Genomic DNA, 19,236 nt, shown 5'->3' on the forward strand with positions numbered 1-19,236 from the left:
CTGTGACTGAAGTTTTTGGAAAACTTTTTACCTTTGACCCAGAGAAATCTTCAGAGAAAACTCTTGTCATTTCTAGGTGTGTGCCTTCAGCATTTTCCTTAAGGAACACTTATTAAAATAGTGGTTTTCACATTTGTTAGTTAGTTTGAGGAGTCCTTACACTCTTCAGAATTTAGTCTGGAATTTCTTCTTGGACTCCACAAGGCTGGTGGATTCCTTTGAGAGCCTAGCAGCAGGGTTTCATGTTGCTGCTGCTCCTGTCTGCTTCTCTGTCTAGTGACTGTTTGGAGGGAACAGAGACACCTGGTTTACACTTTCCTTGGAGGAGCTCCGATGCAGGCAGTGGGGGAGACATACTGTCCCCAGCAGCCAGCTTCTTCATGTGTGACCCAGATGTGGTTTCCATGGCCACCTGGCACGCCGGTAGCAGACCTAAGTGGGGGTTTTTAGGGTGATTTCCACTTGGTACCCATGAGGATCTTTGTCTTCCATGTCACCTATAAGGTAAGGTCAAACCTGGGGCCTCAGTCACCAGCCCCTTCCTATTGCCTAGCAAGTGAACCTAAACATGTAGAAGGAAATTAATCAGCTTCTCTTAATTATGGATTTGTACATAGAGGCACAAAGTTCTTGAACAAGTTCTAAGACTGTTTCTTAAATATGTATGGTAAAACCATTTTAAGTTTTTGATTTTTTACTTAATTTTGCTTTTGCATATTTGACAGCTTTCACTTCCCTGTTATGACTTTTTTATGCATCTTTCTTTGTTCTCTTGTTTGTTTCATTCTTTTTTTCTCACATTTAGAAGGTAAGCTTTCTCTTGCCCTGTAGTTTTTTTTTTCTCACTTAAAAGAGAAAAAGCATGTCTGTGAGGTTTTTATTTGTGCTGTGTGCCATGCCTTATTCTGTGTGCCGGCGTGTAACACTGTGCTCGAACATGTGTCAGATTGTGATTTAATATGGGGCTTAAGGTTGTGCTGGGCAGACTGTTTGAGTCGAGCTCATTCTGGGCTATTTCTTTGAGGAACGCAAAAGAAAAGGCATTTCTATGGGATATCAGGCTTTTTATATTTAGCGAGTGCTTTCACTGGTTTGAGCAGGCTCCTGAGAATTGTTCTGGCAGGCTCATCCCACTGACTTCAGTTCAGGGGCAGGTTCCCCAGGTAGCGGGGTGACCCCTAAGTTACCTATGGATTCTGCGCTTAGGAAACTCCCTGCTGATGTCACTTCTGTATTGCCTCTCCTACTAGTCTCCTTTGCAGGCTCTGGAATTTTGCTTTTGGATACTTGTCATTGAGGTTGTAAGCTATAATGAAAATGAGAGAGCTTAAGACGGGGCATCTGTCCTTCACAGTAATCCTAGTCTTCAAAATCAAAAGGAAAAAAGTAAGGTTCATCTAAAATTTTTCCTAACTGAAGTCCATGGCTCATTGCATGTTCTGCTGTATAAGCTGTGAATCAGCTATAATTCTCCATGACTCGATGTTCCCCTAACCTAATCCCTTTCCTTATTCTTTCTGCTTTGCTTCCAGAAAATAAGAAATAGTAAAAATGAGGAGCAGGCATTACAGCCTTGCTGTTCATCTATTTTCTGAGGGGAAGTCATCCATCACTTAGTAAATAAGTGTTACTGAGCTTTATTTTGTTCAAGTGTCATTGAGAGCTACTTTTATTTATTTTGTTGTTGTTTTTTTTGTTTTTTTTTTTTGTATTTTTCTGAAGTAGGAAATGGGGAGGCAGTCCACCTGGCATGCCCACCAGGAGGCGATGCTCTGCCCATCTGGGGCTTCGCTCTGTTGCAACCAGAGCCATTCTAGCGCCTGAGGCAGAGGCCATAGAGCCATCCTCAGCACCCGGGCCAACTTTGCTCCCATGGAGCCTTGGCTGCGGGAGGGGAAGAGATAGAGAGAGGAAGGAGAGGGGGAGGGGTGGAGAAGCAGATGGGCGCTTCTCCTGTGTGCCCTGGCCGGGAATCGAACCTGGGACTCCTGCACGCCAGGCCGACGCTCGACCACCGAGCCAAACGGCCAGGGCTGAGAGCTACTTTAAAAAAAAATGTGGTCAGTTGAGGTTTTCAGGAGGAGGGTAGGCACTTGGGGAGGATGTCCAGTGCAGGGGACCTGGTGCCCGTTGTGGCAGTCCTGCAGCTGTCTCAGTTTTACGTTTTACCTCGAAGGAACCAGGCTGTTAGGATGCCGCAAAACTATCAGAATGGAAGAAAGTAAATAAAATTAGTTCAGCCAAAAGAAGCTCAAGTACATAATGACATCAGAATGAATGAGAAATGTTTAAACTTCATTTTGCTTTTGTTATATATTTACCCAGTTCAAAAAAAACCATATATCTATAAAAAGATATACATGACAAATCTCACTCCTCACCCCTTCCCATCCACCCAATCTCCTCTCACCCCCTAAGAGTAGTCATTTTTATTACTTACAAGGGTATTAGAAAAAATAAATTTTACCTTGAAATGGAAATTGGTACGTAGGGTTTTGGTTATTTTCCGTTTTAGTAGCAATATGCATCTTACACTGCTCAGCTGTGAGCAGTGAATGATCAGACAGCCTGTGTCTGTCTATGGCCCCTGGCTTCCCGTTGTGTTTAACACATGTTTTCTTTTACCTCCCCTCGCCCCGACTGATAAAGAATTAACTTTGTCTTACCATACTTGTTTCATGCTTCCCTACTGGTGCAGTTTTCTCCTGGAAAGTGATGGTTCCTCTAGAAAAGTGGGGGAAGAAAGTAAGTGGAAAAAATTCTTGGTAAAAGTGCCTTTTGCTGAATAAGTTAAGATTTTAAAGTGGCAATGTAATCAATAGCTGATCATTTTACTTCTATACCTATATTCGAATTACAGACTTACAAAGTTAAAAGTACCTTGACTTTAAATACTTCATTTTATTTTGAATGTAAAAATTTTCCCCTCTTTAAATCAACAATCATCTTATTATAAGGGATCCTTAAAAAGTGGTTAGCATTTTTTCCTGGGAATATATTATGAGACAAGAATTTGTGAATTGAATAATTCTAATTCAACCTCTTGTCATTTAGCAATCTATATATTTTTTATGTTTACATTATTTATATCTTGATGTATGCTGAGAATCAAGAGGAAGTGAGAAAAAACTTGAATACATTTTATTGCTAAGAATTTTTGAACCCATATAGCTGTTCCTGCAACTGTGCCTTGAGTCATTAGATACTGTTATTCAGAATTAGTTCCTGTGGTGGGTCTCCACCCACTGTGGGCCGCAACTGGTGATGGTGAAGTATAGTTACTGACTCAGATGTCTTACACGGATTACTCTGCTCTACCAAAGAAGGAAATATTGGTCAGAACATGCAATTCTGTAATACTTGTCCTTACTGCAGATTGTTGAGATTTAAGAATTGATTTTTATTTCATTTTTGAAAAAATAAGGTTGGCTATGAGCTTTTAAAGAGGTTTCTAGTGTGTTATTTTAGTAGGTCACACAACAAAAGATTTACCTCTTGGAGTTTGAGATAAATAGTGAATTCAGGCATTTATGATAGTTTATCCCCTCTTTGTGAATAGGGGAAAAGTCCAAGGTGTTTAAGGACTTGATGTTTCCCTTCTGGTCCGAATGATCTCTCCATGTTGTATCTATGTGCTCAGAGGTGGCAAAGAGTTTTAGAGCTGGTGAGGTATTCTTAGAAATGTGGAACTGAAACCCAGAAGGGTAACTTGCTTGGAATCTCAGAGCTAACCAGCTTTGTCACAGCTTAAATGTAGTTTGTAAGATTTTGTTCTACTGCCCAGTCTCTTCTTTCCAGAAACATCTTTGTTTAAAACTTTGATTTGGGGGTGGAAATGTGGTCTGGGGTGGGATGGAGTAGGAAGAATAGGGAGGGGAGGTGTTCATGGAAGGAAGGAAGAGTGGATTGGGCAGTGAAAGAGAGGGGTCCTTGGTCCCATATTTACAGTTTTCAAGAGCCTCTGATTGCGGGCCCTTTTCCTACCAGTGTTCCTCTTAATTGTCTGTAAAAGGAACTCAGTAGTTCTCACTATTATTCTGTTACTTAGGTCTAACTTTATATTAAATTTCAGGACTGTTTCAGTTCCTGGGAATGCACATAAAAAAGGAGTTCTTTTAGGTTTTCCTTCCACCTTTTGGTATGTGGGGGGAGTGCCAAAACACTGAGGTTTTTTCATTTAAAACATGAACTCATAAGGTTTTACAGTAAAAGGGACCGTAGGGGGAAGGGACCAGATCCCTGTCAGCTGTCTCCAAAGCTGCATGACTAGATCTGGTCTTTTTTATGCTCACTCTTTTAAGATTTTATTTATTGATTTTACAGAGGAGGGCGAGTGAGAAGCATCAACTCATAGTTGCTTCACTTTAATTGTTCATTGGTTGTTTGTTGTATGTGCCTTGACTGGGCATCCTTGGGTTTCAAAACTGAGACCTCAGCGTTCCAGGTCATTGCTTTATCCACTGCACCACCACAGGTCAGGCTACACTCACTCTTTTAAAAGAAAAAAAAATAGCGAAGAGATTGGTGGAGACTTTTCTCTTTTCCAAACTTGAGATTTTACAGAGAAAAGTACTCAAATGAGGGGCCTTATTTTTTTCTCTTCTATGTCATACTCAGATTGTACTCTGGGTACTTAGATTTACATGACAAGGTTTAACTAAAAACCTTGTGGTTTGTACTACAGTTGACCACAAGAGTTATGATTATCTTCACCCTTTTTTTTTTGACAGAGAGTCAGAGAGAGAGACAGAAAGGGACAGACAGACAAGAAGGGAGAGAGATGAGAAGCATCAATTCTTCGTTGCAATACCTTACTTGTCCATTGATTGCTTTCTCATATGTGCCTTGGGGGGGGGCTACAGCAGAGCAAGTGACCCCTTGCTCAAGTCAGCGACCTTGGGCTCATGTCAATGATTCCACGCTCAAGCCAGATGAGTAAGTGCTCAAGCCGGAGACCTCAAGGTTTTGAACCTGGGACCTCATTGTCCCAGGGCAATGCTCTATCCACTGCACCACCACCAGTCAGGATTTAAATTGTTATTTATTGGTTTTAGAGAGAAGATGGGAGAGAAGGAGACAGGAACACTGTTACTGTGTGCCCTGACCAGGGATTGAACTGGCAACCTCTGTGCTTTGGGATGATGCTCTAATGATCAACCAGCCATACGGCAGGGCTCTAAATATATCTTAATAGTGACTTACTTTCCTAGTTGTTCAGTGAATTTGTTTATATTACATCCAGTGTTCATATACTTATGATAGAATTCTGTCAACCCCATAATAAATACTACCCTTCAAAAGAAATACCATATATAAGATTCTTAGAAGACCAATCTATCTGTCCCCACAGACATTTTTGTTTTTAATAGATATGACATTAATGTATTATGTTTAAAGGATTATTTAAACTTTTCCCTGTTCTAGAAAGAATTTAAAAAGGTAGCCTTTTCAGTGACTGTTTAAAATCTCTAAAATTGTCTAAAAATCATGCTACTAAAAACTTTGGTAGCTAATTGAAATTCTCAGTTTAAAATTACAGCTTCATTCTAAATCTGCCATTGATTCTTTTTCAGGGAAAAATGAGCATTTCTTAATTTTAATTTCTTGATGTCACCTCTCCCACTCAGGAGTAAATTACTCACTTCTTGGAATTAGATTCTTTCCATGATGTTTGGTATTCATTCACACTTTATTAGGGAGAAAAAACACTAATTTTTGAGGATAATAAGTAGAGTAAAACCAGTTTTTCCATTGTGTTTGAAATCATCTTTGGACAATGGAAAATAAAAGTAGTCATTTAGGTTAGTGAGGAATTATTAATTTGACTCTAGAACTTATTTTCTGGGCAGTATTAACCAAAGCCAAAATTGACAAGGCAAAAAGGTTTGCTGACTATTAGAGATTAGTGGTTCTTTGGCAGTTCTCTTTGGTAAAAGGAAAAAAGCCTTGAATTTCATTTACTAGAAAATAATGAGGCTTGATTTCAGTAAACTCAGATCAAAATGGATTTCTAGGAGAGAACCTGTTTCTTAATTTGTAAAATTAAATTGCATTTAAATTTGAAGTTTAGTGAAGTAATGAGGGAAAAAATGTCTTAAATAACCTGGCCCTGGCCAGTTGGCTCAGCAGTAGAGCGTCGGTCTGGTGTGTGGAAGTGTTCTGGGTTTGATTCCCGGTCAGGGCACACAGGCAAAGCAACCATCTGCTTCTCCACCCCTCCCCCTCTGCTTCTCTCTCTTCCCCTCCTGAAGCCAAGGCTTCATGGGAGCAAAGTTGGCTGGGTGCTGAGGATGGCTCCATGGCCTCCGCCTCAGGCGCTAGAATGGCTTCGGCTGCAACGGAGCAAGGCCCCAGATGGGCAGAGCATCGCCCACTTGTGGGCATGCTGGGTGGATCCCGGTCGGGTGCATGCGGGAGTCTGTCTGACTGCTTCCCCACTTCTAACTTTGGAAAAATACAAAAAAAAAAAATCTTAACCTAATATGCAGGAAATGCTCAAAGTTAGTTTTCTAACTAGTAGCTTAAATTAAGTATTTTTATGTGGATATAAGTCTCTTTTTCAAAGTGTACACATACTTTCTAGGTGAGAGCTTGTGAATTTTTAAAAAATCTATCTCTAGACGAAGTCCTGTAACTTGTGTTATTAGACCCTAAAGGCTGTCTAACTTTCTGAATTGCCTGAAACACTCTTTGAAAACTTATTGATTTGGGCCATGTTAATTTGGAATTAAACTAAAGTGACCTTTGTATTCATTCTGAAGGCGGGTTTTGAGGAACATAGAACAAGATAGAAGAGCAGATATTTAAAACATTTGAGAAAGCATTTAAAAAACATCTGCCTGTACTAATCACAAATGGTATTTTGAAACAGATCCTGTTACCACTCTGCCTTTTACTGATAGATACCATAATTCCATATAATTTAATAATAAAACTTTTTTTTTTTTTTTTTTAGTGACTTAGTTCACTGCCCTCCTTTGCTTGTTGTGGCTGAAATTTGCTCTTCAGAACCTTAGATAGCCAGTGTTGCAACAGGAGAACAATCTGCATCTGTTTAGATGGGGAAGGAAGGAATTCAAAGTAGAGAGTTCTGTCGTTTGAATAGTTACTTAGAAAAAGCTGGGATCAGGCTCCTGAGTTAGTGCTTCCTGGCCTTATTTGTGCTGGTGGTGGTGGTCGTGGTGGTGTGCCCTGGTGCCCCCGTGTGGAAAACTGGTGGTACAACACGTTTAAGAACCCAAGTTTTGCAGCCTGGAAATTTAAAAAAGGGATTTAGAGTATTGCCTAGAGTTTCAGAGGTTTACTCTGTGGTTTGGTGGATAGACTCTGTAAGAGTCAGTATTATAGAGCAAAAGGGAGATAAAGAGATGGCTAGTCTGTCAGTTGTGAGGATGTGTATATGGGTGTTGGTTGGGTTATTCTCTGTGTTTTTCTATATTTTAAGAATTTAATTAAAATATATGTGTATTTTTAAAGTGACCGGACTGTTATTTCGCCTTCTCATGCTAGATCGTGGGAGAATTTATACTAATTTTTTGTTAGTTATTGTGAATTGTGATTGTAAACAATACATCGAGACCTACTTATTTTACCCAGCCTCTTCTTCCAGGTTAGGGATGGTAAGGGGAGTGAGTGACAGAGAAGGCTGGAAAAATACTTTCTTCTTGAATTACACTTAGTGGTTTATTTGTGGAATTAAAATTAAATTGCTAGGTTAACATTTTCATTTTCTTTCCCAGCTGGAAATGACAGTTTTTAAAAATTAATTTTATACCGTGAAACATTACCGAGTGTGTGTGTATTTTTAAACAAGATGTAAAAGAACTGTGACTTGTGGCGCCACAGGCTAACAAAGCGTTTCTGAAGCCGGGCTTTGGCAGGGCTGCAGGAGATGAATGTTGACTAGTGGAAAGGCTGATAATGAGGCATGTGACCACAGAGCTTTTTCCTGCTGAAGACATTAAACATTTTTGGCTTGAGTGATTTTACCAGTTTTCAGTTTAGCAGTAGGAAGATTAGGAAACAGTAGAATTAACTGAAGATTTGCATGCAAGATGCTGCATTTTGACAGAAATAAGCGTTATGGTGTGATGAGAATATTTTTAAGGCTTTGTAGGACTACCTTAGCCCTACTGTGTTAATGCTGTCACTTATTCTCTGTCTTACTCTGTGTCATGGTATCTCCATTTTTGTAAAGATAATAATTGTGGTGTTTCTCTTTGAAAGGACACTGAAGCCATGAAGAGAGCACTGGCTTCCATAGACTCCAAACTGAATCAGGCCAAAGGTTGGCTCCGTGATCTCAGTGCCTCCCCAGGTAACCCTCTGGCTCTACTTTTCTGGTAGATGCAAGAAAAAGCTAAAAACCAAACAAACAAAAGAAAAGAAATGTTCCTAGAATCTCATAATCCTGAGATAACTATTACAATATTTTGGGGGCATACACCATTCAATTAGTTTTGACTAATTGAAGCGTTGCTGGGTCTTAAAAGGAAGGGAGACATAGACTAATCACTTTTTATCATGGAAGAATGAAGCCAACTAAACCGGGCATTCTTTGTTCACTTCTTCCCTGAATCAGAAAGGTAATTATTTGGAGTAAAAGTTTTTCTCTTTTTATTTCCTTTGGGCATGTTGTCATTTGTGTCAACCAAGTACTTAATTAAGCAGATTAAATGATGATGCCAGTAAGAGTTGGAAACAAAAGTTAGCTTATATAAAATAAAACCCAAATAGGTCATTGAGCTAGGCTTTATGGATTTTTTAATCTAATATTTATTCAGATTTAGATAAACATTTGAATGAATGTGAAAAGCCTGATGGATGTGGGAGGTGTTAAGTACTATTAAATTGTTAGAGCCTGTTGTTATCATCCATATACTTACCACAAGCTGCTTATTATCTCCAGAAAGCTATGTTTCCAAGTATGTTTTTTAGCAGAGTCTGTGGTTGAAATTTCACTCTAAGGTTGTAAGGGCGCTGTTTGGCTGTTAACTATCAGATGCATTGTCTTCTGTGTCGTTTGAAATCATTTGTTCCTTCATGAATGAAATGACTTGTAAAGCATCCTCTCTAAATAATTAATGCATTAACCATGCATATATTGAATGTCTATTTTAGGGGATGTAGGTGAGCAAGCCATCAGGCAGATCTTAGATGAAGCTGGAAAAGTCGGTGAACTGTGTGCAGGCAAAGAACGCAGAGAGATCCTAGGAACCTGCAAAATGCTAGGTCAGATGACTGATCAAGTGGCTGACCTCCGAGCCAGGTAAAGCCCCTTCACTCGTACCAGGGCAGAAGTCACCAACAGAGAGGACCTCGCTCCTGACAGAATGGTTCAGAAAGCAAGTCTTCTAACTTACTGTGCTGTCTTTGGCTAATAGACAGCACAGGTATTATATTCTGTTAATTTTTTAAAGATTGAATTTTTTCTTCTTTAACTTTTAGGTCATTTCTGGGCTCTTTTGAGTTGCTGTTACATGATTATTCATTTGGTTTATAATTCTTTTGCCCACCTCAAGTCTTAGCTTTTAGAACTTTTTCTCCTATAAACTAATTAAATATAGTTTGTCATTAAGAAAACTCAGTATAGGCCCTGGCCAGTTAGCTCAGTTGGTTAAGAGCATCTTACGAAACAACAAAGTTGTAGGTTCAATTCCCCATTAGGGCACACTTGGGAAGCAACCAATGAATGCATGGCTGAGTGGAACAACAAATGAATGCTTCCCTTCCCCTTCCCCTTTCTCTCCTTTCCTCTCTCTGTGTTTCTCAAAATCAACCAACCAATTAAAAAAAAAAAATTAAACCCTGGCCACAAAGCTCCAGATAGCTCAGTTGGTTAGAGTGTCATCCTGGAATGCGGAAGTTGCCAGTTAGGTTCCCTGGTCAAGACACATACAGGAGCAGCTTGATGTTCCTCTCTCTCTCCCTGCCTCTCTCTCAAAAAAAAGAGAACGAAGGAAGGAAGGAAGGGGGGGGGGAGAAGGGAGGGAGGAAGGAAGGAAAAGAAAGGAAAGGAAAGAAAAGGAAGAAAGGAGGAAAGAAAGATAGATACAGGTTTCTTTGGGAACTCATTCACAGAGTTAATGAAGTTTGAAATGATCCTAATTTTTATGGACCTTTCTAGTATGGACACCGGGAAAAACTAAAGATGAGGCAGTAGTATAGATGAAGTTTAGTTTTGCTTCAGTAATGCCATGCAGTATCTTGAGATTATTGGATACAGAGTCTTCATGCAAACAGGCCTCAGAAATATTCTTTGGCATATCGTACTCCATTACACCTGGTTCAAATATATTAAGACTACAGTTCTTAAAGGAATAGTTCTTAATATTTTTTGGACCAGCATCATTTTTATAATGCAATGAAAGCCATAAACAATATGACATAGAATTCCCAGAGGTCTGTGGATTCAGTGTAGCCCTGGAGGCTCCAGGGCTTCTGAATAAGAGTCTCTATGTTGAAGAGGCGAAGGAAATTCTTCAATAAACGTCATCTCAGTGAACTCAGTGAGCCTTTTTCTCCCGTTGCGAAGCAGTCGCCCCTGTCATGAGCAGGACAGGGCCTTTACAGAAAGGACAGGAAGCTCTGCTCCCATGTGGAGAAATGCCAGTGCGGTGTGACGAGATTCTTGGCTCTTCTCATTTCTCTGTTGGCTCTTTAGTCTGCAGCTTTTCACAGTGTGGTGGACAGTTTCCCTTGGAATTCTCAAATACACAGTTGTGTGTGTTTAGAAAAAGATGAATTTGAGCAAGAGAATGAGGTAGTTGCTCTGTGGGCTCAAATATTAATCTATAAGGAGAAAAGGCTGGAATAGTGATGAGCAACCAGGGCCTAATTCACAATGGAGCCTGCAAGATCTTTTCTTTTTTTTTTTTTTTTTTTTTAATTTTTTAAAAAATTTATTCATTTTAGAAAGGGGGGGGGGGAGAGGAGAGAGAGAAGGGGGGGAGGAGCAGGAAGCATCAACTCCCATATGTGCCTTGACCAGGCAAGCCCAGGGTTTCGAACCGGCGACCTCAGCATTTCCAGGCCGACGCTTTATCCACTGCGCCACCACAGGTCAGGCCACCAAGATCTTTTCTTGATGAAAGATTAGAAAGCTATCTCCCATTATTCTTTCTTAACTATATCCAGCTATTAACATTTTAATCGCTGAAACGAAGTAACAATCCCCTCATTGATATTCTCGGATTCAGTCACCTAGGGTTTTTAGGTTGTAAGTGTGTGTATGTATAATATTTCCCCCAATGAGACTCAATGAGCTTTTAATTTTTAATGAGAAAAACTATGTAGCCCATAAATATTTGTACTTTTTCAAAGTTGGACCCTTTACCAAACAGGTTCCTCATCATTAATGACTAGATTTGAAGGTAAAAAGAAAGTTAAGCCTGGCCTGTGGTGGCACAGTGGATAAAGCATCAACCTGGAATGCTGCGGTCACCAGTTTGAAATCCTGGCTTGTCCGGTCAAGGCACATACGACAATTAATCAATGACCAACTAAAGTGAAGCAACTATGAGTTGATACTTCTTGCTCTCCTTCCCCTCTCTCCTATCTCTGTAAAATCAAAAATAAAATCTTAAAAAATAAAACAAATTAAATCATGAAAAGTATATTTCATGAATCTCTTCCACTTCTCTACCATGTAGAAGGGAAGTCTCATGTACAAGTAAAAGGTATAAATACCTTTAATGTACCTTGCAATAAAATTTTGAGTTATTACCTAAAGTAGTGGTATAAATGAAAAATAATAAATACAAGTTTTAAAAAGAAGTGGTGTGTCATTCTTGCACACCAAGGTCACAGGTTCAGTCCCCCATTACGGCATATATAAGAAACCACCGATGAGCGCACAACCAAATGAAACAACTAAGTGGAATGAGTTGATGCTTCTCTCTCTTTCTCTCTCCCTCCCCTGCTTCCTCTCTCTCTCTTGCTCTCGCTCAAATCAATGGAAAAATAAACAAAAGAGGATATCAAAATGAATAACAGGTTCATATTATTATTAAGGGAAGCCAAGATGTTTTGGAACTTATCCTAAAACTAGAAACTCAGATTAGGATGATCAGTCATTATACTAGCAAATGACAAATTTGTGACCCCATCATTCAGTTTACCAGTTTGGGTAGACTACAAAATCTGAGCTGGTAAAAAGACAGAAAATTTTACTTTATTATAAGTTGTAAAGTGCCTACGAAAGGAAAACTAGTTTCTGCCAACTCCCATTATTTATTTTTTGTAGTTGTGGCATTTCTTAGAAAAACAGTGAAATTAGTTCTGTAGAAACTTGAATGCAAACAATGGTTTCTTGTCAGCATGCAGGTTTTTTCCCCCCTCAGTACTGTTTGTTTTGTTATTATTTTTTTTTTTTAGAGAGAAAGACAGACAGGAGAGAAATGAGAATCATCAACTTGTAGTTGCTGGCACCTCAGCTGTTCATTGATTGCTTTCTCATATGTGCCTTGGCTGGGCTCCAGCTGATCCAGTGCCCCCTTGCTCAAGCCAGTGACCTTGGGCCCAAGCCAGCGACCATGGGGTCATGTCTGTGATCTCACGCTCAAGCCGTTGACCCAGCGCTCAAGCTGCTGAGCCCACCCTCAAGTCGGATGAGCTTGCGCTCAAGCCTGCTACCTTGGGGTTTCGAACCTGGGTCCTCAGCGTCCTAGGCCGATACTCTATCCACTGTGCCACTGCCTGGTCGGGCAATACTAACTGTTTTTGATATTTATAGATTGCATAGGAGTGAAAGGTTAGATTTTTAAGATTATAATTAGGTTCATTATAATAATAATGACAATTCAATAATATTAGTAGTTATATATGTATATTGCTTTATTACCAAAATGTTTTCAAATATATATTTTCGCTTGAGGCTGTTTTGTTTGATGAGCAGAGTAAATGTTACCTACCCACCCCTCATTTTATAAGTTTGAAAACTGAAGCCCTCTAGCAGGTTAAACGTTGTAAATGAGGTTCCACAGGTACAAGGAGTCAGGTTTTGAACACAGACTGGTTCAGTCCCAGAGCAGTGTGCTGTGTCTCAGCAGTGCTGTGCATGCTGCCTCCTGACACAGTTTTAATATCTGCTTGCCCATAAATAAGACAATCTAATAGGCTGTTTATTTCTAAAGCACACATTACTATGGTAACAAAACCTTCCATAGCAATAAGATCACAAGCACATTTTCCGCCTGAAGTTTAGATTTGATTATGTAATCCCCACCAAGAGGGGAATTATTACTATCAAAATCATCAGGCCTGGTCTTTAAAATGGTTATGCAACTCCACAGAGCTAATATGTATTTTTAAAAATAAAGGAGAAAGTAGATGATTTTGGGTGCTTTGTTTATCTCTGTATTTTCTTGTGCTATCTCAGACTTCCTGGAGAAAAAGAAAAAAAGACACTCATGTTAACAGAAATGACATTTTTCTGCGTTTTGGTAATATTTTCCTGTTAAGTATCTGGGAGAGTACAATGACAGCATCTGTCTGTTCTGCGTAGAGGACAAGGAGCCTCACCTGTAGCCATGCAGAAAGCCCAGCAGCTGGCTCAGGGTCTGGATGTGCTTACAGCCAAAGTGGAAAATGCAGCCCGCAAATTGGAAGCCATGACAAACTCCAAGCAAAGCATTGCGAAGAAGATTGATGCTGCTCAGGTAGTGATGATTTTTAGAAGGAGTGGGGAATAAAAGAGAAAATGTCTCATAAGTATCCTCATCTAGTCCTCCCTCTCTCCCTTCTGTTTTTCCTCCCTCCTCCCTGCTCTCTGTTTCTCTCTCTCTCATTTACTGTGGGTGGATAATGGATATTTTCAAGTGATGCTTAATTTCCAGCAGTTACCAATGTTAACACCACTCCTGCTAACACAGGTTTAGACTAATATTTATCTGTATTTTGAAATAAACATCTTAATTTTGAACACTTCGATTAGTTAAAAGTAAGCACTCTGAATACCAAGAGAATCCTAGTTCCTGGTATAGATTACACTAGTATATCAAAACAGTTCATCTAGGAATTCACAACTGTATTTGGTGATAGCAATGTTAAAAGGTTAAAATTTTCTGATACTATTGTACTGTTGAATGATTTCATTTCACAAAGAAACCCAAATGTTTGAGAAAATGAAGAATTAATAAGGTGTGACTAATTCAAAGATGAGATAAAGGTTGTGAACTTATTTTATTCTAATGGGAAAGAAAAAATTATTTTTTAAAAGATGAGGGATTGATTTGGATTTTACCTGAGCTAAGAACATATGTAAAACAGTAAGGATCAGCATTAAACTGTAAAAACAATTACTGGTGTGCCTTGCGTTTACTATTGAAATATTCCTGATGGCCTTGTTAAGTTTAATATAATGTGGTTCATGAGTATACCACAGTGTACTGTTTTTCCATTTCTTTGTGTGTAGAACTGGCTTGCAGATCCAAATGGTGGGCCAGAAGGAGAAGAACAGATTCGAGGGGCTTTAGCCGAAGCTCGGAAAATAGCAGAATTATGTGATGATCCCAAAGAGAGAGATGACATTCTACGTTCTCTTGGAGAAATAACTGCTCTGACTTCTAAATTAGCAGACTTAAGAAGGCAGTATGTATTTAATTGCTTAAATTGCCCTTTAATCTCTCTTTTTTCCCCTAAGCACATATATAAATTCTATAGGTTAAATGCATGTGTGATGCTCTTCACTGTATTCTTAGTGATTGTGTTATAAGGCTAAGGCAGATATTACTGTATTATCATTGACACAATTGAAGTTTTTTTTATTTTTTATAATAAATTTTTATTAATGGTAATGGGATGACATTAATAAATCAGGGTACATATATTCAAAGAAAACATGTCTAGGTTATTTTGTCATTAAATTATGTTGCGTACCCCTCGCCCAAAGTCAGATTGTACTCCGCCACCCTCTATCTAGTTCTCTGTGCCCCTCCTCCTCCCCCTAACTCTCTCCCTCCCTCCCTCCCATGTCCTCCCTCCCCCCACCCCTGGTAACCACCACACTCTTGACCATGTCTCTTAGTCTCGTTTTTATGTTCCACCAATGTATGGAATCATGTAGTTCTTGTTTTTTTCTGATTTACTTATTTCACTCCGTATAATGTTATCCAGATCCCACCATTTTGCTGTAAATGATCTGATGTCATCATTTCTTATGGCTGAGTAGTATTCCATAGTGTATATGTGCCACATCTTCTTTATCCAGTCTTCTATTGAAGGGCTTTTTGGTTGTTTCCATGTCTTGGCCACTGTGAACAGTGCTGCAATGAACATGGGGCTACATGTGTCTTTACGTATCAATGTTTCTGAGGTTTTGGGGTATATACCCAGTAGAGGGATTGCTGGGTCATAAGGTAGTTCTATTTGCAGTTTTTTGAGGAACCACTATACTTTCCTCCATAATGGTTGTACTACTTTACAGTCCCACCAACAGTGGATGAGAGTTCCCTTTTCTCCGCAGCCTCTCCAACATTTGCTATTACCCGTCTTGTTGATAATAGCTAATCTAACAGGGGTGAGGTGGTATCTCATTGTAGTTTTGATTTGCATTTCTCTAATAACTAATGAAGCTGAGCATCTTTTCATATATCTGTTGGCCATTTGTATCTCTTCCTGGGAGAAGTGTCTGTTCATGTCCTCTTCCCATTTTTTTATTGGATTGTTGGTTTGTTTGTTTGTTGTTGAGTTTTATGAGTTCTTTGTAAATTTTGGATATTAGGCCCTTATCTGAGCTGTTGTTTGAAAATATCATTTCCCATTTAGTTGGCTGTCTGTTTATTTTGATATCAGTTTCTCTTGCTGAGCAAAAACTTTTTATTCTGATGTAGTCCCATTCATTTATCTTTGCCTTCACTTCTCTTGCCATTGGAGTCAAGTTCATAAAATGTTCTTTAAAACCCAGGTCCATGATTTTAGTACCTATGTCTTCTTCTATGTACTTTATTGTTTCAGGTCTTATATTTAGGTCTTTGATCCATTTTGAATTAATTTTAGTACACGGGGACAGGCTGTAGTCAAGTTTCATTCTTTTGCATGTGGCTTTCCAGTTTTCCCAACACCATTTGTTGAAGAGGCTTTCTTTTCTCCATGACACAATTGAAGTTTAATGATTTATTGCTGATAGCAATTTTAAATTACTTTTAGGGTGTTATGAACTCTTTTTTTGAGATCAGTATTTTTCATTTCTAAGCTAGGATTTTTTCTGATACATTGTGTTTGTGACATATCTTTTCCCCAGGTATTTAAGGAAATTAATTTTTGTGTGTAATTACAAAAAGGTCCCTGGACTGGGAAGAGAATGGTGGGGTGGGGGCAGGCATGTGAACAGACTTTCTTCCTTCTGGAGAAATGTTATGTATGAGATCCTTAAATATGACATCCTCACCACTGCTTCTGTTAAAGGCTTTCATGGCACCTACTTTGAGTATATAAGAAAGAAGTGTCGCTTTTTTCCTTTTGATATTTTTCTCTCTTAAAAACAAACAAACATCCTGCAGCACATGCTAAAAGAACAGGGTCAGCGTCAAAAGTAAAAGTTACTTCTTTCCTACCTGGTCCTCCAGCCACTTTTCCAGAGATAACCATAGTCGAGTGTCTTGTGAGATTCTGCTTTTCATTTAATTGTGTTTTGCATCCTGTTCTCCCACGGGAGATTGCCTGACCCTTTCCAATGAGAGGTACCTTAGAGTTCTTTCAGGTCTTATACTGACTAAGCAGGCAGTGCTGGCTAAGAAAGCAAACTCTTGCATAGGGTCATGAAATAGGAAAAGGGGGGAGTAAGGTAGGCATACTTTAGACAGGAAGGTGTGATGTAGACAGCAACTGAGCAAGCAGCTGGAATTTGATTGTATATCAGCCTCAGTCATTTAGAAATCTCTGCTTTAGGCCCCAGTCTTTTGTTTTTGTTTGTTTGTCTTGGAGGGCTCAACTTTTGAATTAGTTAGGTTAGGGAAATCCATAATTTGACATATGTAAAATATAATGTCAATATAATTAGATCTATGCTCATTAATATTAGCCCATTATTATAGTCTGTTTAGAATCATTAGATTTTTAAAATACTCAAAGTTGGAGACTCTATATTCTTAGTACCCTAACACAAGTTCATATAAATATATAGCAGGTACTCATTACTGTTTCTTAATGATAAAAAGATAATTATTGGTAATGGTGATATAACAGGTCTGTTACTATGACATTTTTTATCTACATACACAAACATATACACATACACAGTCTTATCCTACTTAACAATGGGAATATGTTTTGAGAAGTGCTTCATTGGGCAATTTGGTATAGCCTGTTGCTCCTAGGTTACAACCTGTATAGCATGTCACAGTACAAAACAATATGAGATTAAAATAAGCATCAGAGGACATGGTACAATCAAGAGGTGCAATAAACAGAGATGTGTGAGGCTGCTGCCAGCCCAACAAGGCATACTGGGTTTTTTTGTTTGTTTGTTTGTTTGTTTGTTTGTTTGTTTTGGTATTTTTCTGAAGTGAGAAACAGGGAGGCAGAGAGACAGACTCCCTCCCACATGCGCCCGACTGGGATCCACCCGACATGCCCACTAGGGAGCGATGCTTTGCCCCTCTGGGGTGTTGCTCCCTTTCATACCAGAGCCAGTCTAGTGCCTGAGGTGGAGGCCATGGAGCTGTCCTCAGCTCCTGGACCAACTTTGCTCCAGTGGAGCCTTGGCTGCGGGAGGGGAAGAGAGAGACAGAGAGGAAGGAGAGGGGGAGGGGTGGAGAAGCAGATGGGCGCTTCTCCTGTGTGCCCTGGCCGGGAATTGAACCTGGGACTTCTACATGCCAGGCCGACGCTCTACAGCTGAGCCAACTGGCCAGGGCCAAGGCATACTGTTTCACAGCAAAGTTTTCTTTGTGTGAGGTTTTTTTAATAAGTACTACTAGTTCTACTATAACTACTACGACTACCACTACAGAATAAATATGGCTACTTGGGCTCAGCTTGTTCCTCAAGGAACTGTTGTTTTCAGAGATGGCTGGCTGAGGGGTCAGCGGACCTACTGATGATTGAATGAGCTCAGCTCACCAAATAGTTGTTCTTGATTGAGCTATACTGATCCAAACTTTACATTTTTATGTCTTACCTGAAAAGGTAAGACAAAACTATCTGAATTTAGATTATTAATTTATTTAAGGGCCAAGTGATAAACTACTCTTCTTTCAAACCAAGTTAATAGTCATTAGCAATTTGACATCTCATAAACATTTGTATCAGCAAGTAAGTCATCTCAGTGTAAATAGTGTCCATGTGTGACAGAAGGGCTGTTTTTTTTCTCTGCAGGGGGAAAGGAGATTCTCCAGAGGCCCGAGCATTGGCTAAACAGGTGGCCACTGCCCTGCAGAACTTGCAGACCAAAACCAACAGGGCTGTGGCCAACAGCAGACCCACCAAAGCAGCTGTCCACCTTGAAGGCAAGATTGAGCAAGCTCAGCGGTGGATTGATAATCCCACAGTGGATGACAGGGGAGTTGGTAAGGCCATCAGTGCCCTTGACCACCATTAAACTGGGCTCAGTGAACATAGCAGGTTGTTGATAGAGATCCTCCACCATCTGTAATTAAAGCAGAAGGCTTCTTCAGCCACGGGCGTGTTGGTCATTCCTCAGTGTGACTCCATTTCCAAATGTAGCCGAGAAGATTCCTGTCATTTAATCAATAAGTATTAGTGAGTAAATGGTTTTGCTGTGGGCAAATAGAAGGTCCTCATGTTGGAATTGCAGCTTTGAACTAATAATTTTCAGTCTAGGTGTACTTACTGTACTTATCTCATCATATTTCTGTTATTAGAGCCCTTAGAGCAGGGGTCCCCAAACTTTTACACGGGGGGCCAGTTCACTGTCCCTCAGACCGTTGGAGGGCCGGACTATAAAAAAAAAACAACTATGAACAAATCCCTATGCACACTGCACATATCTTATTTTAAAGTAAAACAACAAAATGGGAACAAATACAATATTTAAAAAAAAGAACAAATAAATTTAAATCAACAAACTGACCAGTATTTCAATGGGAACTATGCTCCTCTCACTGACCACCAATGAAAGAGGTGCCCCTTCCAGAAGTGTGGCGGGGGCCAGATAAATGGCCTCAGGGGGCCGCATGCGGCCTGCGGGGCCGTAGTTTGGGGACCCCTGCCTTAGAAGGTGCCCATTTAAATACAGTTTTTGAAAGTAGTAAAAGACAATTAACTACCAAGGTTATT

General features: G+C 39.6%; 1 protein-coding gene across 2 annotated transcripts in view; it reads left to right on the plus strand.

The window, feature by feature from the left end:
- Positions 1-19,236, plus strand: part of VCL (vinculin) — a 165,414-nt gene that overhangs the window by 115,624 nt on the left and 30,554 nt on the right. For both annotated transcript variants that reach the window (XM_066242481.1, XM_066242480.1), the window contains exons 7-11: positions 8,227-8,317; positions 9,121-9,268; positions 13,505-13,658; positions 14,414-14,589; positions 18,316-18,506. In XM_066242481.1, coding sequence (XP_066098578.1) covers positions 8,227-8,317; positions 9,121-9,268; positions 13,505-13,658; positions 14,414-14,589; positions 18,316-18,506 — 760 coding nt within the window. The remainder of the gene's footprint in view (positions 1-8,226; positions 8,318-9,120; positions 9,269-13,504; positions 13,659-14,413; positions 14,590-18,315; positions 18,507-19,236) is intronic.

The sequence above is a fragment of the Saccopteryx bilineata genome, chromosome 9 (assembly GCF_036850765.1).
Source record: "Saccopteryx bilineata isolate mSacBil1 chromosome 9, mSacBil1_pri_phased_curated, whole genome shotgun sequence".
Lineage (NCBI taxonomy): Eukaryota > Metazoa > Chordata > Mammalia > Chiroptera > Emballonuridae > Saccopteryx > Saccopteryx bilineata.